Source organism: Alosa pseudoharengus, unplaced genomic scaffold (assembly GCF_046254945.1).
Source record: "Alosa pseudoharengus isolate Yale_2024_CS ecotype anadromous, Long Island Sound unplaced genomic scaffold, YU_APseudo_1.1 YU_APseudo_1.1_scf_17, whole genome shotgun sequence".
Classification (NCBI taxonomy): Eukaryota; Metazoa; Chordata; class Actinopteri; order Clupeiformes; family Clupeidae; genus Alosa; species Alosa pseudoharengus.
The window spans coordinates 22,990,921-23,014,905 of NW_027468640.1; the positions used below are offsets into that span (position 1 = coordinate 22,990,921).

A 23,985-nucleotide genomic window follows, 5' to 3' on the forward strand; every position below is an offset into this window, starting at 1 on the left:
GTCTCGTCGTCTGGCAGCACCCGCCTGGAATTCCAACACCATCGTGAGCTACATGGACATGTGAATTAACCAAAGAATACAAATAGCTCTTCCCTTTACTGTGGCGATCGTCCAGCGTAGATAGCCCACAGCAGCTCAGCGTCCTCGTCGGCAGTCGCGGTCAGCAGGCAGCGGTCGCCACAGGCAGCGGCCAGCCAGCCAACAGCGGTCAGCAGGCAGCAGGAAGCAGGACTTCGCCTTCTCCCCTACTCCAAGATCTCCCACAGTCGTGCCGCTCACTGCCTCTTATCCGAGCTACAATCACCACACCAGCCAACCAGCACGGTAGCCAGATGATTGCCTATCAAGGCTGACGGGTGTGGGAAATTGTCTAGAGCACAATGCAGGCTTCAGGGCAGGGAAAAGAATCAGTGCACAAGCATCCTACCACACAAACAACACTGTCATTGCTCGTCTAAGAGTCCATAATGTCCATAACTGCAACAGTCCATATAGCAATAATGTCCATAACTGCAACAGTTCATATAGCAATAATGTCCATAACTGCAACAGTTCATATAACATTGGTCTCCATATCATAATCAGTCCCCACACAACACATACACATCCTCCCCGCCCCTGACATAATCCCCCCGGCTAAATGGACGGTCGTCCCGACCCGTCATACCTGGTAGCGGGTTGGGGGTACCCCCAAATTAGGTCTTTGGGATCGTCTAACCATGGGTACTACACCCCCGTCATCCACCACCCCTTGCCCCACCCCTCCTACCTGCTCTAGCTCAGGGTCCACCTGTCCTGCTAACAAGGGGGTAGCAGGCTCCAAATCCTCCTGAGGCATAGGGGGTGGGACCTGCTGCAGTTGCCACCGAAGTGGTAACCCAGGACCAGGGCCATTTGTGTCTGTCCGAGGCCCCCTGGCCATTGGAGGAAGGGCCTCCTGTAGACCTGGAGGGCAGGGCCGCAGGTTGTTCCTGTGTAAGGTACGGATGGGACCCTCTCTGCCTTCTGGCCGGACACTGTAGACAGGTTGATCCGGCCGCACCTGTGCCACCACCACGAATAGAGAGGGGACCCAACTCGGCTCTAGCTTTCCCCGAGCCCGCCGGCGGAAGTTGCGGACCAAGACCCGCTCCCCCATGAGTAAGGTGGTGGCTGTTGCCCTTCGATTGTATCGGTTTTGGTCCCATGTCTGCCTCTGCTGCACACGAGTCTGAACATGCCGGTAGGCCTCGATAAGGGTCCGATGGTGTCTTTGGACCCAGTCTTCCAGGGGGACGCGTTGTTGTGGGGGCTGGACGCCAAGACACAAGTCTATGGGAAGTCGAGCATGCCTGCCGAACACAACAAAATGAGGGGTTAGTCCAGTAGCACTATGCACAGTGTTGTTATAGGCCTGCACTAGGGCTGGCAACCTTGCTGGCCACTGGCCCTGTTCCTCCACTGGCAGAGAACTCAATAGGCCCAGCAAGGTCTGATTGAACCGTTCCACCGCACCATTTCCTTGGGGGTGGTAGGGGGTGGTGCGACTCTTGACGCACCCATACAATGTACACAGCTGGCGCATCAATTCTGACTCAAAGGCGCCTCCTTGATCGGTCAGGAACCGCTCGGGACAGCCGAAGGTCTGGATGAAGGCTCCCCATAGGGCTCTGGCTGTGGTTACCGCCGATTGGTCTCGGGTGGGCACCGCCACAGCATACCGGGAGAATAAGTCAGTAATGACCAGGATGTAAGGGTAGGGATCCGCTGAACGCCCCAGTGCCAGGTAATCTAAGCCCACTACCTCGAAAGGGTATGCACACTGAATGGACCGGAGGGGAGCCCTCACCTCAGGGCCGGTCTTGCATATGGCACACTGGGCACACCCTCTGGCCCACTCACCACAGTCTCGGGCCATCCAGGGCCAGAAAAATCTCCTCCGCAGCAGGCTGAGAGTCCGGTCATGACTTGCGTGCCCAGCCGCCTGGTGGTAATCCTTCCACACAGCATGAGCCTCTGCTTCTGGGACCAGGATCTGCCATCCCTCAATCCCGGTGTCCGCCTCCTCAATTCTCCGGAGCAGAACCCCTTCCCGGACTTCCAGTCGTGCCCACTCCGCCATCCATCTCCGTAACTTAGGGCTCTGCATTGCATCGGTGGGTTGGGCATTCCGCTGCTTCCAGGCTCCCAGCTGCTGAAGATCCGGGTCAGCTTGCTGGACCTGCAGCCAATAATTCAGTGGGGCCTCTTCCACCCGAGTGGCTCCTGATTCAGGCCCGGCATCATGTTGGCCTGGCCCTGAGGGTAGGACAGTTTGGACAGCACCGACATCCAACCCACTGGGGAGCCGCGACAGGGCATCCGCATTCCCATTTCGGCTACCTGGGCGGTACTTGATCTTGTACTTAAAATTTGCCAATTGGGCGGCCCATCGTTGTTCAGTGGCCCCCAAATTTGCTGTGTCCAGGTGGACCAGAGGGTTGTTGTCGGTGAAAATATCCACCTCGACCCCCCAGAGGTAGTCCTTGAACTTTTCAGTGATCGCCCACTTGAGCCCCAGCAACTCTTCCTCCGCCCCCCGCAAAACACTATCCCCAAAATGCTTACGAAAAAAGGAGTGACTGAAAAGACTAACCTGAGACCCAGTATCTAAAATACATGGGATCTTCCTACCATGCACACCAACCTCCACCTGTGGACAATCACCCACCATAAAGGGCTCTTTAGCCTGGGACTCCTGTGTCCCCTCCCCGGTAGCTCGCCCCAAGGCAACCGAGGGTTCTAAAAATTCTGACAACGACGGGGGCAAAAGCGCTGAACGTGTCCAGACTCTCCGCAGTCTCGACATATGGGTCAGCCTTGAGCATCCCACTGGAAGGACCGAGGCTCACCAGCAGGGCGGGTATGCCGAGGTCTGGAGGACGAGGCAGTGGCTGGGGCATCACGGGTCCGCTGGATAACTTCATCCTGGGAGCCTTGGAGGTGGAGGTTCTTGAACTCCTCCAGTAGATTTTTGCTCAGTGCTGAGACTTGCTCCTTGAGCTCCTGTTGCAACTCGGACTTTAAAGAGTCTTTCCATTGTTGCCAGGTCGGATCTGTTGCTGTGGCTGTTGGTGCCGGCTGGGCCATTTGGGTCCTGCATACGTGCGCCTCCTCTTGATGTAACTCCTTTTCTAATGCCTTCGCCTCAGTACAGGTCCCTGCGAAGGTCAGGCCGGGCAGACGGCGGAGCTGACGTTGTAACTCCTGCTGCACAAGACCTGGCTTTAATCCCATCGAAAACTGGGCCCGGAGCATTTCATCGTCCCCCCCACGGGCGCAGGGTGCAAGCAGTACTTCCTGTTTGGCCTCACCTTCAAGGGCACTAAGGATGAAGTAGAGCCCGACCGATAAAGGATTTTGAAGGCCGATACCGATACAAATATTTGTTAATTTAAAAATCCGATATTCCGATATATCGGCCGATATATATATATTTTTTCAGAAACGCGGAACAAAACATTAACAGATTTCATTAGTTATTTGTAGTTATTTATGAGTATTGACTAAAATAATATGATAATGCATTTCAAAAACAAACTTGTTTATTTTTAAATAATATTGTCACAGTGGAACAGAGGAACATCGAAATATATTAAAGTTCTGATAAATAAAATGTATAAAAATAGAAACTTAAGATATGAAACTTAGTTTTTTGAACAAAAACACAATAACAACAACAAGTTTCATAAATATAACTTTGAACTAAGACTTAACAATTACAAAAAATAATGATGACATTATTACTATCATCATCATTTGTATTATCATTAAACAAGATAAAGGTCACTCTTAAATGTTTGAGTGTGCGTGTGTAATAATTAGTCCCTATTGCCTTATAAGCTACCTTATAATTACAATGTCAGCTTGCTTATCCCTTTACCTGCACTTTTAAAATTATTTCCATCAAGCTACATCAAACCATTTTCAATCATCAGTTGCTGCCTGCCTTCTAAAACATACTATTTAGTGATCTAAATCCATTATGTAACTCTGCTGCGGCTGAACGACAGTCTGAAGCGCACACTTGGCGTCATTCACACACGTGTAAAAGAAAAGATAACTTTTATGCACAAGCTACGTTTTGCTATGTCTAAATGTTCACTCCTCTCACGTCTAATTTACATTTTACAATGCAGGGACTGTAACTACAGATATACTAGTAATAAATCATTACTTTATTTAGGCAGAATAAGTTCGTTGTGGTTTCCAAGCTCATTAATGTTAACGTTAGCGGTCTTCCACTGATATTCATAGCATTAGCTAGCTTTGTGGTTAGCTAGTCTATGATAAGCCCTAATTTAGCAATGGATAACGTCATACTGCAAATTGTAAAACATACGCATACACATACAAAATAACAGGCCGGGGAGAGATGATACGTCTCACTGCTATAACTGTCACGCTATTAAAGAAATACATCTTCAGTCACATTGTCAAAAGTTAAAAGGACAGACAGTCAACTACACTGTAACAACGTAACGTAATTACTAGCTAATTCCGCTTCACTCTCGGCTTATTTAACAGCAGCAAAACTGAACATTGTTTTCACGAATTTTGTCATGCTTATTTGAGTTAAGAGAACTGATGGGGATGTTCTTTTAATTGTTATTTCAAGCAATGTATGTCTCGTGACCAAATCACCATGAACACACTTCACTGATGATCTCACTCGCGGATTACTGGTTCTCTCTGCCCGACTCTGGCTGGATCAGCAGGTTGCAGGATGTGTGGCGCGTTATACACAAGTGTTGCCAGCAGGGACGGTGTAGAGTGCCCTCTGGAGGACAAACTATACAACGCCAACACTCATGACATGGTTGAAGGGTGTTTCGTCCGTTTTTATTTTATTTTTTAAATATTCATTTATCGGCCATTATAAATGCCGATACCGATAGTTTGGAAAATGCCTTATATCGGCCGATAATATCGGCCCGCCGATAGATCGGTCGGGCTCTAGGATGAAGTCCAGTTTTTGTTGCCCGCTTAATCCTTGAGCACGCAGGAAAGCCTCGATTTGGGCCTGCCACTCCCCATATGTAGCAACCCCCCCTTTCCCACTAAATTTAGGTATCCACGGGCCACCCATAAACCAAGGCATTAAAACCGCATTAACCGTACTGGCCCCCTCCCTAGCCGGGGCTTCATCCATATTGTAGGTGTGTACTGGGATCCTGCCGACTACGCCAAGAAAGATGTCACCAGCCAAGGGCCAGTAGCCTTAAGTACCAACAGATCCCAGTTACACACACCACAACACGGGATTACGTTATTTGGTAAAAATACAGATTTTATTAACATGTAATAACACATGGGTCGCCACTCTAGACAGGAGGGTAAAACTTATAGGGGCGGACGTGTTCAGGGTTGGCCACTCTAAACCACACTACGACACTAGCAGCAACATGTTTCCATATCCTAACAATGAAGGCTCCTTGTAATAACGTAATATTGTGTTGTCAATGTGGTGCAAACAAACAAGGCTAGAGTGCCTATCAGCCTTATCCATTGTGAGCAATAGCTGGAAAAAGGACGTTATGAGAACCGTTTAGACTCTCTTAAAGTGGCAATGCAGCATTAATTAATACTTATCAAGTATAACATCAAGTTAAACATTAAATTGGCAGCATTTCTTTAAAAACATATTCAATAGACACTAATGCAAAGTAATAGTGTAAATTATTGGCCTTTTGTTTTGCTTTAGTTGTTGTTTTTTTGTTTTGTTTTTTGGGGGGGGGGGCAATATTGTTGTTGCATACCCCTCAAAAATGGGTAGCTGCGCCCCTGATTAGGGGGTACTGGTGTGAGCGCTCATTCAATGTACGCATCTGCACAAGTGAAACTGTTGAACCACTGGAGATAACGAGGGTAGCAGCAACAAACAATGTAGCCTATTTAAAGCAACGAACGAAGCGGATTCAGACAGGTAAAGGAGTTAAAGTACTGAAAGCTACTGCATGTGTGCAAAGACTGCAGCAGTTATAGTTTCTTGCAATGTTTCCTCTTTCTCAGGGTTACATGCAATAAGCCGTTATTATTGCAATAATGTAGCCTTTGCAAGGAGTCTGATGCACTTAGCAGACATTAGCAGTCTGTTGTCTGCCCTTCCTGGCATAACAAATCAAAAACAAACCAATGGTGGACATCTTGATGCACTTTAGTTGACCCGAGAGAAAAGGCTTGTGATTGTGTGGGTGTGTTATTGTGGAGCAAATGGCTTGACTCCAAATACACAAACAATTATTTCCGGCACTTCAGTTTCACTGGCTAATTTCAGCTATTTTTCTCTTTTCATGCCACCACAGAGAGATAGAGTTGTAACTGAATTATAACCAATGGGTTTTATGGGTTTTACATAGGTTAACAGCAACAACAGGATTTTTTAGCTCTTAAAATTAAGTACTCAAGCTGGCTGATAGGATGACCTCCAGTTATTTAGCTTTCATCATTTGCTTTATTCATTCACTGTACTGTACATTCTCTTGTGTGTGTGTGTGTGTGTGTGTGTGTGTGTGTGTGTGTGTGTGTGTGTGTTCGCTCTTAGGACACGCCAAGCAATGGCAGTGCTAAATAAACTGGGTGTACAGCTAGACAACATGGACACCAAGTCAGAGCACTCTACTAAGTGTGACAGTTAAAGGTGAGAGGTATGTGTGTGATGACCATAAGACAACACATTTATGACCACACTACACCTAAAAATTGTCAACCTAGAAAATGAAAGATAAGTAGTGAAATGATTGTTCATCTTAATCGCTGAAGTGTTTTGTCTTTTTCTCCCAGTGACAATCCTGTGTGTCAGTGATGACATCAGAGTTCAAAATCCAATCACTGAGGATGCACTTTTAATAAACTTCTTTGTCTGCAAACAACACAAGCCTATACTTTCCACCCAAACACTTATGGTGACCACCATGCACAATGCAAACAGAACAGCTCAATTATCCCGCCCCCAAACATGTCTCCGCTGGAGTGGAATAAAAAAGAAAGCAGAGAAAAAGAAAAAGAAAAGCTGGTCCATCATCTATATTTTCTAGTATTGTCTTTCCAGCTTAAATGTTGTATCAGCGATAGTGGGGACACGTCACTTCTGTTGATGTTGAAACAAAACAGAGAGCTAGCTCGCTACTCCCTCCCTCCCATGCAAATAAAACTCCTAAACGCGCATCTCGACGGTTATTGGTTGAAACACTTTATTTTGCCTTTGAGTGGGTTGCCAACTAGCCTGGCCTTCCACGACTCCGTCTGGGATTCCAGCCATTGGCCTCGATCGCAACGGAGAATTCGTCTCCAAACCAATCAGCGAGCAGGAGGCGGGAGTTGTGAGAGACGACATTGAAATTCTGCGCTGTGTTTGAATTGTAGTCCTCGAGGAGTTGGCAATGGCATAAGTTAATGAAGCAATTCAGTCCGTGCTGGCTACGCTTCCAAATATTCAGGAATTTAAGTCCGAACAAAAGGTGTGTTTAACACATTTTATTTCGGGCAAAGATGTCGTGGCCCTACTCCCTACGGTATTTGGGAGTTTGATTTGTATCTCGCAGTAGCCTCGATATTAAATTACAGCATGTAAGGCAGACCCGCTATTTGCCCCTGTGTTGGGCTTTCCCCTGTGTTCTCCTGTGTCTTCTGTTTTCCCGGCGTGTGCGTGTGTGTGTGTGTGTGTGCAAGTGTTTGTGTCTCCCTCCTGTGTCATAGAATGTGTCAATGAGTTCTGATGTGTTTTGTTGGGGTCCGGGAGGGAATATTTAGGGGTTCAGACAGGTTAGCGATTGATAAGGGGAGGGAATAGAATAGGGGGTTCTAAGACGTCTAGTAAGTTTAGTCAGAGTAGAAGTGGATTACGTGCGAGTGAGTTGTGTTGCGTTGTGTTGTTGGCCGATGAGTGTGAATGACGAGTGATTGAGACCGTGATTTATCAGCGATCAGTTTGTTGTTTTGTAGTGGACACCTCCTGTTGCCCGTGCACTAGCCTGTATACCTATAGGAAATAAACTACCAGAGTTTTGGAACGATATATCAGCCTCCCCATCTCCTAACTTCTCATCGGCGTTACAATATGTTATCTTCAACCTTACTGTTGAATAGTAATCTGCTATTTGCTATTCTTCCACTAACTCTTACATTTGTATCGCAAAGCTGGCATCGGTCATTTACTGTACATCCATCTTGTTCGCTCTGGTGGGGAATGGTTGTTGTAGGCTATACAGCGCACACAATTTCTGAGCGTTGTAGTGTAGCTTACTTCACGATCGAGCTGGCGCATAACATACGTCACGGCCAAACGTTAGCGATTGGGTGAAATCAGATCCAATCGTTTCAAACTTCTACAGAGTCCACGCATCCAGCTTGCAAAGGTTCGTCAATAGCAGAGATCCCAGACCCTTGTAGAAGCGAAGAGTACCAAGGGGATGACAAATGGCCAGGCTAGTTGCCAACCCTTGTTGGTAGCAATTGTTTTTGTGTACAGATCTCGGAGCCTAGGCTGCCTACAGAGACGCGTTTTTTGACAGCCTGCTTATGGGACACAAGTTATCCACAGCAAATGAGGCGTATAAGGAGCGATGATTAAAAAAAACAAAACATGTTCTCTGCGGATGTAGGTAAGGGTCAGATAGGAAATGACATGCGCTGCACTAGCTGCTAGTGTGTGGTGGGTTGAAGGAATGGCCTAAAGATTTGCTGGACTCATTCATGGGAGAAGGAGTTAAGTCTTGAGAGACGAATGATCGTTGCAGAAAGTGCATCGCAACAAAGGGTTACCAGACCCTCTTGTAACAAGTGCTACTGTGGCTATACTGCAGGCTCGGTTAGAAAATAAGGCAGAAAAACGACAGAAGGCAGAAGTTTCCCATGCTGCTTCCTTATGTTGGAATGTGCAATAATATACAAAAAATCAAAAGGATACCTTCTTGTATGTGATTTCTGCAACAATGGTACTGAAACCTTGTTGATAGCCTACTTGTTGATTTTTTTTGCTGTAGTGTAAACCAATGTCACACGTCACATGTCAATGTCACACAGCAGATCATTTGTCTTTTTGTCCATCCTCCCTTCCTTCCTTCCTTCCTCTTTTCCTAGCCCCTCCTTCTAATTATTTTTGTGAAGGAAACGAGAAAGGAACGATAGAAGGATGAAGGAATGAAGGAGAGACCGATATGAGAAATGAGATGTCCTGCTCACTCAAGCATCACTGTTAAGAGACATCAATTACTGATGATGCGGCGCATCACCTCTTACGGCTCCTACACACAGCTGCGTGCGTTACGTACAAGGATGCGAGACGCATCCCATTCACTTTATATGGGCTCACACCATCCGTTGCCGAACTAAATTGTGGGTCCGTTGCGTCGCCAATCACATTACGGTTTTACTTCAAGTCATTTGCATAGCTACCGTCGGGAACACCCACTGGAATGCGTTGACGGAACGCAACTGTGTGTAGGCTAGAATAAACAGACACACAAATTGCAGAGAATATGAACTTATACCAAAGCCTAAAAATATCATATGAAAATGGACTCCTCCCACCCATTAACCCTGATAATGAGGCAATGTTTGATAGTTCTCAAGATATGAATGAATACTTATACAATGCGTGAACAAAACAGGCATGAACTTTTATTTTTAAAGTTTACCATAGTTCATGGTAATTACAGCATATAAAGATATTTTCTTGGTCTATCTACTATTTTGTTGCCACTAATAAATCCCTACGAACTTGTTGGTAACTAAAAGTTGATAGACGTGGGAGAGAACTTTTCACCTTGACAGCTTGGACCAATGATCGCACAATTCCAACTGAAAACGCTTCCGCATAGGAACGGCTCGTGTTTCCTTACGTATCAGCCCTTTCGCCTCTCTCCTCTCTCCTTGTTCTCCCCTCCTCTGGTTGCAATTAGATAAATGAGGCATTCTTGATGACGTAGAGCTTTACATTTACGGGGCACGGGATGGAGGACCGTGGAGAGAGGCCGTATGCAAATAGAGCTTTGGGATGCAGCCCTGGTGTGTCCTGGGTCGTCTTTTCGAGCTCCTCCTAGCTAACTCTGGCAGATCACGTGAACAGTAAGCCGCAATCGATTATTTATAAAAATAAATGTGGATTACGGATAATAATAAAAAGGTTCTCCCTAATGAGACTAATTTTTTCAATAGACTAAAAGAAAACAGTTTTTTCCCGCTGTATTCTCCATAAACGTAAAATGATGTGCCTACTTCCGGAATCTCACTTCTGGTATGACGCAATGTGGCGCTTTTGACGTCACTTCCTAGACTCGTCTGTCTGACGGTCTCTGAAAGACCTAACCCCTACTGATTCAGGGCTGCCAACCCTAACACAATGGCCATGAAACTCACTCATTTGATTGGGTTCTCACGCCACACATTGCCAGGCCACACACCCCCCCCCCCGTCCTCTTTCCCCCGGCATGTTCTCTATTTAAGACCTGAACATTTTCAAAATCGTCTAAAGGATTTTGTTCTACCTTAGCAGGGGCGACAATACTAAACCCTTTTTACTGGTACCCCTGTACTGAACTGCTGTGTCCAAGTAAAAGATCAGGGCCCTGGTCAACCTGGCCACTTAGTTCCATTTTGTTGATTAGTCATCATCATATGATGTTTTCATGTTTTGTGCACAGGAGATGTTGTAATGGTCCTGTCCCCTACATGCAGTGTTCCTAACTGCAGACATATCACATGAGTTTTTAGGGGACAGTGCAACAAGTTTTCCACTGCAGAGTGATGCATAGGCCTTTTTCAATGGAAATTTACCACACTTCCTAATGACATTAATGCAAAAATTTGCATTAATGTCATTTAATTTTTTTTTCGGATTACTGCTCTATATAGTACACAAAGCTTCTTTTCCCCAAAAACCCATTCTTTGATTTTTATAAATATTTTTAATGTAAAAAAAATGCTTTAAATGCTTTAAATCTATTATGCGGCTTGACCTTTTCACCTACCCATGTGAAAACACATCTGTTGCACTCAGCTACAGTAACTGCCCTTCATAGTGCACAAAGCTTATTTTTTCTAAAAACTCACTCTTTGATTTTATATTAATATTTTACTATTCAAAAATCCTATAAATCTATTATGCGGCTTGACCTTTTGACCTACCCATGTCAAAACACATCTGTTACACTCAGCTAACTGCCCTTCATAATACACAAAGCTTCTTTTTTCCAAAAACTCCCTCTTTGATTTTATATATTTTTTTACCTTAAAAAAATGTATATAAAATCAAAGAGGGAGTTTTTGGAAAAAATAAGCTTTGTGTAGCCTACTATGAAGGGCAGTTAGCTGAGTGTAACAGATGTGTTTTAACATGGGTAGATCGAAAGTGGAAGTCGCATAATAGATTTATAGCATTTTTGAAGTGAAATATTAATATAAAATCAAAGAATGAGTTTTTGAAAAACAGAATGGGTTTTTCATTCATTTCAGACATGGGTAGGTCAAAAGGTCAAGCCGCATTATAGATTTAAAGCATTTAAAGCATTTTTTTACATTCAAAAATATTTATAAAATCAAAGAATGGGTTTTGGGGAAGAATAAGCTTTGTGTACTATATAGAGCAGTAATCCAAGTTCACCACATGTGTTTTGACATGGGTAGGTCAAAAAGGCAAGCCGCAAAATAGATTTGAAACATTTAACATTAAAAATTGTATAAAATCAAAGAACAGGTTTTAGGGAAAAAGAAGCTTTGTGTCCTAGAAAGGGCAGTAAGCCGAGTTCAGGAGATGTGTTTTAGTATGGGTAAGTCAAAAGGTGAAGCCGCATAATAGATTGAAATCTTTTATCAGCATAAAACATTCATAAAATCAAAACATGGGTTTTTGGACAAAAGAAGCTTTGTGTAATATAGGCAGACCTTGTTTAAACACATTAAAGTTGGTTTGACACAAACTCGACCATCGTAGTCAGTGCTAAATAGATTTTTCGAATGTCTCGAATATCCAACGTCCAATATAAAACCAACTTTACCACGGTTACATTCACTTCCTCTTTACATATCCACTAACAGTATCACAAGACTGTGTGAGGAAGCAACACTTTTCTTTTAGGGGAACAATTTGTGGCCAATTCGTTTTAATCATGTGTTCACTGCCTTTGTAACATAGTGATATTAGCCAACCTTAAAACAACATTGAGTAGCAAGATCGCTATGGTTTAACCGTAGCCTAGGTCTCCCTTCCACTCAGCGGCCACGACCATCGCTGCTTCCTAGCTTAAAAATCAGGCCTACAATCACACGCCATAGGAGGAGTTCCATAGATATACTGACACGGGGAGAGGTTTAATGAGGCGATTTATCATTTTGTGCAATTTCATTCTTAATATCTTAATAAGAGGGAATTTGCATTCATATTCAGGGAATTTCGCATGTACTGTAGATTACCTTTTTTACGCAAATGCCCATACATCTATAATTGCAACGTTACCTACAGTTTGTTTGAAACGCTACGTGAACATATAATAATCAATTGGACGTGAAATGTCTTTCCTCGTTGCCATTATTAGAGATCAGCCTTTCTTAAGTATTGCTGCACAAACGTTTTGTGATATAACACACATCCCAACCTGCAAAAAGTAATTTTAGGGAGGTATCCCTAAACTTTAACCTACTTAGATACTGAAATACAGATTATTGTGTTTCTTCAATAATGTCTAGTCAGTAGCCTAAACCAAATAAGGGAGGCCTAGTTAGGAATTGTGATAATAAAATATGTAGATTTTGAAAGTTTGGTCTTTTCATGTAGCCTTGGCAACTAGCCATCTAATATAGGCCTAAATAAATATACATGAAATGACACTTGTTAAACTCACCTTAACATGTCTTTTGCAATCATTTAACCCGCCATGGGCAATGCACTGTTACGAACAGTGCAGCGTGCAAGAGTATTTTTTTACTATTATGAGACAAGGGTACACTTTCGTGCAATCTGATGTGAAATGGGTCTTACATGTTCCTTTTTGGGGGAGCACTGGCGCTAGATACACTGAAATTAGGAATTTAGTTCGGGATAAAAGAGATAATATCCCGCCTGCACTGAAAACTGATTGGTCAAGATGCGTTGCAAGCACATACGCAGATTAGGCACCACCCCTCTCTCTATCCCTCTCCATCATCTGTGCGCTACACTCAGATGTACACGCCATTTGAAGTTCCGGTCTCGCGTGCGTGTTCTTGCTTGCTTGTTCTATATTCCGGGAGATTGTATCTCATTTGCGGGCGCCATGGAGGCGCTATCAATATGCGGGAGACAGAATGTCTGATATAACACCAGGCGCAAAATGATATGAAATGCCTAGGCTAAACAACGTGAAGATATTTGTTTTCCAACCGTGAACAAGTCATTTTTTATTTGCATGTTTTGCAGGCTTAGGCTATCCAAGCTTTCCATGAACTAGTAAACACTGACACATAGTATGCAGCTTTTTAGCCACCAAAGCAAGCTAATCCATTCAGTGGTTTGATGTTTTAAAACTGCAATTCGTTCTTGCTCAGTCATTTATAACCAGGGTTGGGTGGTAACGGATTACATGTAATCTAGATTACGTAATCAGATTACAAAAATCAAGTAACTATAATCAGCCCAGATTACAATAAAAAAATTGTGCAATCAGATTACAGTTACATTGTTGGGGATTACCTGATTGCATTTTATCATGCAAGCAATGCAACTTTTTAATGATAGCCTAGTTATCTTTTAATTCGACAAGCTTCTGGCTTGCCGGTTCGATCCCCGATCAGTAGAAAAGATGTGGGCGGGGGAAGTGGTTGAGCACTGCTCTCCCATGCCCACATCCACGGCTGAAGTGCCCTTGAGTAAGGCACCTAACCCCTCATTGATCCCCGAGCGCCGTTGTAGCAGACAGCTCACTGCTCCGGGTTGGTGTGTGCTTCACCTCACTGTGTGCTCATTGTGTGCTTCACCTCACTGTGTGTTCACTGTGCTTCACTAATTTGCGGATTGGGAGACCAAATTTCCCTCACGGGATCAAAAGAGTATCTATACTTACTTACTAACTTATTTACTATTGGGGCAGGTCTCTCGGCACACTGCCTGATCTTTTCCTCCTAATCTTAATGTAGCCTCTTGTTTTAGTGTTACTGTTTACTTTGAGAAAGTCACCAGGTCCCCCTGGTTGAAAAACATCCCAAAGGAATAATTTTCTCACCCCCACAATTGAAATGGACATGGTGTCATTCATTCTCAGGCCATGTCCCTGGGTCAAAAAAATCCAGCGAAAGCTAAATTCATTGTCCAGGTGTGCCCTTATAAAGGTTAGCTGAGTTGTGCATGTTTGGAGAATAGTGATCCATGATCACATCCATGACTAAGTGATCAATTTTGGGATGGGGAAAATTTCAACCACCAAAATACCACCCCCAAAGTGGAGAATAGCTATAGAAATGTATTAGTTTTGGGTGTTTTTCAGACAATGGGACCTGGTGACCTCAAAGTAAATGGTAACACTAAAACAAGGGGCTACATTAAGATTTTTGGAAGAAAAGATCAGTTAATTCACACAGGAATGCTTTACTCAGAGCAAAGAGATTTCTTAGATGTAATAAAATAATAAACAGAAAAATAGAATGAGAATTCTTTCATCAATTCAGTGGTGGTGTCTTTTACTTAATTGAAGTAATCTAAAAGTAATCCTAAAGTAATCAGATTACGTTACATGTTTTTGGTAATCCTGATTACGTTACTGATTACAAAAATTGCCATGTAATTTGTAGTCAGTAATGGATTACATTTCAAAGTAATCTGACCCAACCCTGTTTATAACCATATAATTTGCCTTCATGGACAGAAACTCTAACTCTAGGAAGTTCTAAGTTGAGTTTACCATTATAGAAATAAAATGTAGACACAGATATGCAACATATGAAGTTTGGTTCCAAAACACTATGTATCCATTTTTAAAAACATTAATAAGTCATGTTATTTAATTGTGTATCTCAGGTAATATCAATAATTTTGCAGTTGTGTTGTTTTGATTGAATGAAGATAAATCAAATAGCAACATCCCAATTACAGTTCACTGAAATTACCCGAGAAACAAAAAGATATTCATGAAAATGGAGGATATAGTGTTTTGGTTACATTGTACTTTGAAAACATAGTATGAAAGAGTATGGAAGTAAGTATACATTACAAGCTGAGTTATTTAAGTGTATTTTTAATATATTTACTGTATTATCAAAGAATGTATTCGTAAAACATGAAACGCAGTAAGCATTTGCCTTGCCAGCACTGTGTGGTCTGTGTGTAAGATCTTGTGTATGGGAATGTTAAGGCCATAAGAGGTGTAGCCTACCTGTTTTATTTCTGAAATTCTAAGCATTACTGAGAAGTTGATTATGACTATATAATGTAAGATAGTTACCTAATAAGGATAGCCTGGCCAGACTCAACTCAGCCCAGCTGATGTGGATGACGACTTCACTGTTGCTCATCTGTTCCTAATCATATAAAGCTTGCCCAAACGATTTGATTGGCCCGAACACATCTTAACCTGGCATATCTCCAGACTAGGGATGTAACGGTATGAAAATTTAACCTCACGGTTATAGTGACCAAAATGATCACGGTTTTCGGTATTATCACGGTATTTCTAAAAGAGTGTAAAATATGTTCAGAAAGCACTGATAGGCCTACACAAGCTGAAATAGTTTCAAAGAGTGTCCCGTTCACTTTTTTCTTCATGTTTAATTGGCTATGTGCTTATAGCTTAACTTACCCTACCATAACTTGGAGTTTGCTATTTCTATTATTTGGATGCAATGAGTGAGACCAAAGTAAGCGTTCAAAATAAAACTTTAGGTTACTGTATTCTCCTGATAACGTGAGTGGAATGGATTTAATGTGGACGCGAACATAAAAAGACGCAGAGTGGCTACATGATACAGTGCACATTTTGCGGTGAAAAAGTTCTGCCTTTTAAAATCAGGTGTAGCCTAATCCGAATCGTAGTTAAAACCATCAATTAGACAACAGAATCAGTACCAGTTTTGTTCCATTGTACCAGGCCTACTGTATGTCAAAAGCAGGCTCGGATGAAGCTGGGAAGGATTAAACACACAGTTTCCACACCGCAGTAATCAACAGTGATAATCATGATGTTTGAAATGAAAACGGTAATTATTATCGTCAACATTTTTATCGCGGTTTACCATTATACCGGTAATCGTTACATCCCTACTCCAGACTGACTTTCCTGCCGTCAAATTTCAGACTATAATGTGTGTGTGTGTGTGTGTGTGTGAGAGAGAGAGAGAGAGAGAGAGAGAGAGAGAGAGAGAGAGAGAGAGAGAGAGATGGCTTGTGTGTCTATTCTCTCTTCTACATTTATCTCTTTGTCTTTATATAGTGGATGACTGTGATGGTTTAGGAACGGTTCTTCAGCTCCCTGGACATCTGGCACCACGTGCAAGGGTAACAGCAGCAGGATAGGAGGATATCATTACCCAACGAACCCTGCGAAAGAGACATAATAGATACAGACGGGAAATGAATGTTTTTTCCGCATACCTCAAGAGACAACAGTAATATAATACCATCACTCATCCGCTCTCTTGACTCATCCTGTTCTTGACTGTCTTTCCAGTGTTGAGCAGGCCCTCATAAAATCTTGATCCCTGTATTCTAAAAATCTCTCATCCTACCTCTCAATTTTTATCTTCTTTCTATCTTCTTTTTCTATCTATCTTTTATTTTCTGGTCCTCATGCAATTTTCAGGAGTGTTAAAGGCCAATGGCACCCTAGCGTCCATGGCATCCATTTCAGTCAGGTTTCCGTCATATGCATAACAATGAAACTGCCCTTGACAGGGTCCCAAATGATCTATTGAAGTCAGCTGATTCTGGAGAGCAGACTGTGCATGTTGTTATAATCAGCAGACAGACAGTAGGTTGGCATAACTGGAAATGGCCCTGAACTGGTTTGTATCCATCAAACCGGAAATGTTCTGTTTTAATTTTTTTTTTTTTCCACCTTTTTCCACCTTTTCTATAAGATGTATAGTGTACTCCAAGACTCAATTCTGGGACCTTTAAAGGTGCTGTAAGCGATATGACGCGGTTTCTAAGCTAAAACATTTTTTGTCACATTCAGCTAACATCACCTCACCATCCACTAGCTGCCTGTGCCCCGAATACATTGGATGCAAATGGACAGCCTAGGCTCCAAAAACGGCCACAAAACAACTTGGGCAAACCTTGCCAATAAAAACATAACAAACTGTTCCAGCAAATCATCGACGAGATGGGTGTTTGGGAGAGTTTCAATTGCACAAGAGGGAGGGGGAGGGAGTAGGGAGCTAGCTTTCTGTTTTGTTTGAACGTCAACAGAAGTGGCGTTACCCTGCATCGCCTTTAAATATAGAGGCCACACAATCAATCATCATCTAATCATCTGATTTCATTGCTATGCTGATGACACACAGTTGTCCCTCTCAAACATAACATGCTCAAGAAGATGAAAGCACTACAGGACTGCTTATGTGATGATGTCACAGATGGGATGTCACATGATCTTGCTCGGTCTCCCTCATCCCTCTCTGATGCACTCTTCTCTGTGCATCCTTGTGTAAGGTTTATATCTGAACACTCAACTCTGTTTGAGATCGGGACCTAATTACACAGGCATTGTCCGGAAGGTCGTGTATGAAATGAGCTCTCTCTCTCTCTCTCTCTCTCTCTCTCTCTCTCTCTCCCCCTCTCTTTCTCTCTCTCTCCTCTGTGTGTCTCCCTGGTGAGTACTGAAAGCACTGAGAGCTCTGGTGCCTCATCAGGGGCTCTGCTCATGTGGCTTCTTAATCTCATTATTCTGGCCTCTCCCCTGGAGCCATACACACACCGCAAAGCTCTTTCCCCTCTCACTCCTCACGTCATGGGCTGATTTATTTTCACTCTATTTCATTAAACATATCCTGTGGTAGCTGAAAAATGATAATGGATAAGTTAGATGTTATAAACATCACCACCAACTGACAAACTTTTCTTTTTGTCTTTATTCAGATAGAAGTGTAGTGAAGAGTGACAGGAAGCGAGTTGGACAAATGTGGTGCGGACACTGCAGTCATTTACACCACAGCTTCCACATACATTTTGTAAACTCTTAAAGCAACACCAAAGAGTTTTTTGTACCTTAAAATAATGTTTCCAAAATCGTTTCAGCGGTTCATCAACTCGTAATAGGGTGAACGGCACTTTCTGCATTCGCTTCGCGGCCCTCTATCGGCTATAACCGCACTATGTAAGTTTGCCGGATCGGGTAGCGGATCTGTAGTTCGATGGAATGAGACATAAGAAACTACAAATTTGACTTGCAACTGATGTCGCAATACATCGTACTTTCATAAAATCATGCAACATATTCTACCTTGTCTGTGGACATTGTTATTTGCAAAGCTGGATAAACAAATAGTGAGTGCGACAGAGGAAAAGTTATTTGGTGTTGCTTTAATGGTGAGATGAGTCACAATAAGATTTCCCTGTAATCAAACAAGAAAAATATCTGCAATTTTTACTCTATGACCTGGCATATTTTCAACAGGTCAAGCGACGGTCAGACTGACTGATGACCAAGTGCTCCATTATTGATACCCTTCACAGGAACATACCTGTTGATGGACTGTTAACTGGTTTCTGAACCCTCTTATCTAAAGCAAATTCAGTTTTGTTTCCACAGAACTGAACAAATAGGAGTGATCCCACCAGAAGGGAGGGGCTTTGGACCAAATACCGTAATTTGAAATTACATATTATGTGTAATGTTCAAAGCCTTGTTAAAAGATGCATGACATTACTCCTCTTCTCCACCTATCTCTCTCTCTCTCTCTCTCTCTCTCTCTATCTCTCTCTCGCACACTTCTTTATTCGTATCCACAATTCAGAATAAATATTACATAAGGACACAAATTTGACAGGTACAATAATTGCTCAAACAAGGTTCAGTCATGTGATTTCATTGACAAAGCATGCAGTACAGCAGATGTTAAGGATATACACAAATGTGGTGACAGAGGACAGACTCCAAATGTGGCGACTTTCAATAATGGCTGAAATTGAACAGCATTTAGCCAGTTGTTTAGCTCACACACACACACACCATACACAGTGTAACACTTGGTTTCCCAGCAGAGCGCTCTTATCAGTGACTGTTTCTTGCTTTCTCTCCTCCCATGTTTCTAATTTTCTCCACATCTGCGTTCCACACCCACTGATAGCCTTTCCAATGCAGTCCCTCCCACACACTCAGATTTTCTCTCTGCCTCCCTTCTCTCTCTCTCTCTCTCTCTCTCTCTCTCTCTCTCTCTCTCTCTCTCTGTCTCTGAGATCTCAGGCAGGGGCTGCATCCACTGTAGCCTTACCTCTATGCCATGTTTCTCACGGATGGACTTGCGCAAGCAGATGGTGACGGCCATGCAGGCTAGCGGGTCCAGCACAGGCATGCAGAAACACCAGCCGTGCTGAGAGGTCGTCTGGCACTGCATGCAGGGGAAGCACCACATTGCACAGCAGCCTGGGAAGGGGGACATAACACACGATGAGATGTGACACAGGAAAGGGTGTACGCATACTCACGCTGTTTTCCAAACCAGTATATTGTTATTGCACGTCTGCCTAGCCCACCAAACCCACTAGGGGAAACCAGCGTTCACGCTAGCTTTCCTGTTTACTTAAAGCAGCGCTTACTTTCACATGCAATTCTCTGCCAAACTGCTCGTCCCCCCTTTAGAGGCCCCTGATAGCCTTGAGTCTCCAAAGTCTAAATTTCCCAGGGCCGCTGTTCAGTGAACGCCCGCCCCTTCCAACCACACAGTTTTTCGGGGGGGGGGGGGTCGGTTCTTGACTTTACCTTATACACTGCTTTCACTCCAGTGATCAGTGAAAGGGGAAAACCAGTGTGAAGCAGTGAGTGGTGAGCGTTCTACTGCATTTGTTTGACTGATTGATGACCAAGTGCTCTATTATTGATACCCTTCACATACCTGTAGTGGGACTGTTATCTGGTTTCTGCCCCTCTTATCTAAAGCAAATTCAGTTTTGTTTCCACAAAACTGTGAACAAATAGCAGTGATCCCACTTGAAGGGAAGGGCTTTGGACAGAATACGATAATTTGACATGAAAGAATATGCTCAAAGCCTAGTCAAAAGATGCATGACATTACTCTCCTCTCCACATCCTGGGCACAGACACCATTTCCATTGAAAGGGGAAAACTATCACTTAAAGAAGTGAGAGGTGAGAGTTCCAATCCATAGCTGGAAGCTAACTATCTACAAAAACCTTCACCCTTAAAACAAATGTGTTGTCCCTATCTGGACACAGAGATGTGTTAAAAAACAACACAAGTTATGTTGTTTTCAACAGAAATTTTGTTATTTTTTAACACATATTGTGTGACAAATAAAACACAAACTGTGTTGTCCTTATCTGGACACAGAGACAACTTGCGTTGTTTTCAACACATTCGTTGCTTTCTTACATTTTTATAGAGTATTCTGTCCCGTACTACATAACTTGCGTATACAAGGAATTTGGTCTCTGAGCACATTGAATGTGTATGAAATGCGCTATATAAATAAACTTGACTTGACTTGACTCTGCATTTATGCCATCTGTGAATTACACACAGTGAGGTGAAGCACACACTAACCCGGAGCAGTGAGCTGCCAGATACAGCGGCGCTCGGGGAGCAGTGAAGGGTTAGGTGCCTTGCTCGGGATCGAACCGGCAAGGCGGCAACCCTTCGGTTCCAAGCCCGAAGCCCTAACCAGTAGGCCACGACTGCCCCATCTAATGGATCAATAGCACAGATGCTTGGAATATCTGAATGGCTATTAGTGTAGATAAGCCCATGGATAGGATATACTTGGTTGAATCAGTTGATGTGGGATAGGTACTACAGGAGATATATAGAACAGTACTGTCCATCCTCTTCATACATTCCTGCTTTCCCAGAGCTTGTTAAGGGAATAGTCTGTTTTCTGGTTGGGAAATACCCTAAATTCAATGTTGGCAACTCAAGCATTTACTAGACATGATACTGAATCATGATTGATAAATGTACTGATGTTTTGATTTCAGCAGTTTTTCCACTTTTTTCCCACAACCTCATCTTGCTTTAAAAAGGTAAAGGTGTCAGTTATTTAATCCCTCCGATATGTAGAATTATTTTGTCTAGGTTTCATTTTTTTAAAAAATAATCTTTTATCTATTTTTTTTATCTACGCCTTTTATCTAGCCTACAAAAGAAAATATTTGACATGTAGTAGCCTATATCGCTCTTTATGAGGTCAAGAACATGTACAGTATCAATCATCCGCATTGAGAGTTAACCATCATAGCCAGGATCATACTGGCTCATCACTTCCACTTCCACTGGATATTTTTTAGCCAATTAGAGACTTTATTTTGGTATATTTTGATGAAACCATGTTTCATGGTAATTTTGCACTCTAAATAAATTGATTGATTGATTGGTTTAGTTTATTGATTCATTCATTGATTGATAGCATAAATGTGAGTTCTAATGTCATCTGTATGCCACATTAATGCATGGCTAAGATAATGGCTTTTTGAAATCGCTTTAGGAAAAGTCAAGTATGCGCCCACATCCCTCCTTTTGTCAGGATGATTTTTATGGCTGTGAAAGAATCATATAAACAGTAGGTCTACACAGATAAAGGCACATGACTTAGCTCAGAGCAATGGACTGTTCTGAAACACTTACAGGTCCCCATGTCTGAACAGCAGTCACCGAGTCCAGTGCTCCAAGATCCCGAACTGTAAGTGGTTGTCACCGAGGTTACCTGATGTTGCACAGCCATGGCTCTAGAACAGAAAGAGAAAGGGGTGTTCAAAATAGCATTTGTTAAAGTTGACATCCACTAAATGCAGCTTTCCCAAATTAAATTGGCCTGCGTCAGAGATGTTTGTCTGAGGGCGCAGTTTTGGAATTAAACACAGATGTGTCTCGTTAGGATGGGTTGGACGAATGAGTTTGCACGCGATTTGGTTCTGAACAGAAGAGCTCTAGTATGTTTTACTTCGACCCTCTAAGACAAAAACAAGTAAAGAAAAAACGGATTGCACTCAGTGGGGAGATTTTTCCAAAATTACGCAGTTTATCCTTGAGTGTTCTTTTGTTTCTCCCCTCTCCCTTATCTAATGCATTCATTTCCTTCCCAAAAAATGAATGTCAAGCCATGTTCAAGACACATATGTTCCTTATTTGTTTGATATCCGGTAATTGTTCTTTTAGTCTCCAGCCTCCCATTGAACATTGCCGAGTGGCCGAGCGGAGTTGTTTGGAAGAACAGAATTACAACTGCTATTATCAACCTTAGTTAACCCCGTTACTTTAACAAAGTAAAGCAGATGAGGGATGAGGGCCAACCCCGCAGCATATAGGCTACTCGTAGTTAAAATAAGTAAAAGTATTTATTGCAACCGATAATGGAAAAAAAAAGGAAAAAATATTGAGACACAAAACATAGGCTACATTTTCCTAAAGCCCACAATCTACAAAAGTGCATATTATGATGAGAAACAGTGGAATAGACGCATAAAAACAAAGTCAAAGTCAGCTTTATTGTCCATTTCTTCACATAGGCTACTGTATACTTGACATGCAAAGACGTCTACTTTTACTTTTACCAACACTATTTTTATTAATAATCTAACGGTGCAGTATATAGCTTTTGAGACCTAAACAGGCCTAATGGAAAATAATTGAGTATGGGGTAAAAGAGCGTGCATAATAAAAGGGGAGGGTTGAACCATCAGATTGGCGTAACCACCTCAACATTAGTGCAATGCAAAAAATATAATTACATAAAAAATATCGTTTACTTTCTTACCAGTTTTATCTTTTGTGGCGTCCCTTTTGAAGTGCTGATATCTTTCAACTGTAGGCTACGTTGTGTGTCAACAGCAGTTGATGCGACAGGTATGATGCGAATATTACCACGTGTCCTTGTTTTAAATCTTTTAGGGGGCGTCGTGGAATGTTAGTCTTAAATGGCTTATAGCGTAAGAGACTCAGTTCCTGTAAAACAACTTTGAGGAATGCACAAGAATGGGATGCACAAGTGGGGTCCTCCGACTTAGTGGGCGGCGCGATCTGTGGTAGGCTAGACAACTGCAGGGATGGCCAGTATTTCTGATACATGTAGGTAGCCCTAAAAGCAAATGTAATTTGCTGCAGCTAGGGTGCGTCTAGATTTCTAGGCTAACATGTAGGCCTAAAATGCAAATACAAAATATTGTTTTGATTGAGATAAAGGAAATGCCTTCATATTTTGTATCAAAATCTTTCAGTGTTTTGTATTTTTTAAATGCTGCAAAATACTTCCTGAGTCATAGGCCTAGCGTGATGACATCATACACTATAAAAAATGAAAAGTCAGGGCTGTCCAATTTATCAAACCATATTACATTACAATTACATAAAACAGTCTAGTTGTGAATGAAATATAACCTATTTAAACTAACATCAACACATTCATGAAGTCACCGCCCCCAAAATAATGTGATCGTGATCATATTTGTTATGAAGTACATTGACATTATTGGATATCTGAGAAAATAAGGTTTGTGGCAAAGTTGTGATTAATAACCATACACACTGCAAAGCAAAATCAGTATACCCAAATTAACACTATCAGAGTTGATTTCAACACTTTTGAAGTGTCTATATGGGTCCACACCACAAAGTGTTAATTTAACACTTTTTTGAGAGTTGGCACCTTTACACTGATTCAGTGTTACCTATTGACTCTCTGTAGAGTAAAACATTTAACACTGCTTAACACCAACCAGTGTAACATTTTCTCAACTCTTAAAGTAGTGTTAAATGTTAACTCTTACTCTCTGGTGGATTATTTTCAAAATAAAGTTTGCTAAAATAATGAGGCCAAGTTCAGTTAAAACAC

The 23,985-nt window shown here is 42.5% G+C and overlaps 2 protein-coding genes across 3 annotated transcripts in view; one reads left to right on the plus strand and one right to left on the minus strand.

Annotated features, from left to right (window-relative positions):
• LOC143127461 (uncharacterized) overlaps positions 1-19,517 on the plus strand; it is a 37,802-nt gene extending 18,285 nt beyond the window's left edge. Inside the window, exons 8-9 of one of the 2 annotated variants that reach the window (XM_076288985.1) lie at positions 6,563-6,658; positions 19,389-19,517. In XM_076288985.1, coding sequence (XP_076145100.1) covers positions 6,563-6,656 — 94 coding nt within the window. In that variant the 3' untranslated portion in view covers positions 6,657-6,658; positions 19,389-19,517. Of the gene's footprint in view, positions 1-6,562; positions 7,245-19,388 lie in introns of those variants that run through there. The other variant, XM_076288986.1, reaches the window with a different exon arrangement.
• LOC143127463 (cornifelin homolog B-like) lies at positions 15,206-23,121 on the minus strand. Its single transcript, XM_076288987.1, has 4 exons — positions 22,912-23,121; positions 21,783-21,883; positions 19,417-19,568; positions 15,206-16,519 (listed from the first exon to the last, which is right to left on the minus strand). The coding sequence occupies exons 2-4, from the start codon at positions 21,877-21,879 to the stop codon at positions 16,430-16,432; spliced, it is 339 nt and encodes a 112-aa protein (XP_076145102.1). The 5' UTR covers positions 21,880-21,883; positions 22,912-23,121; the 3' UTR covers positions 15,206-16,429.
• Between the last annotated feature and the right edge of the window lie 864 nt (positions 23,122-23,985).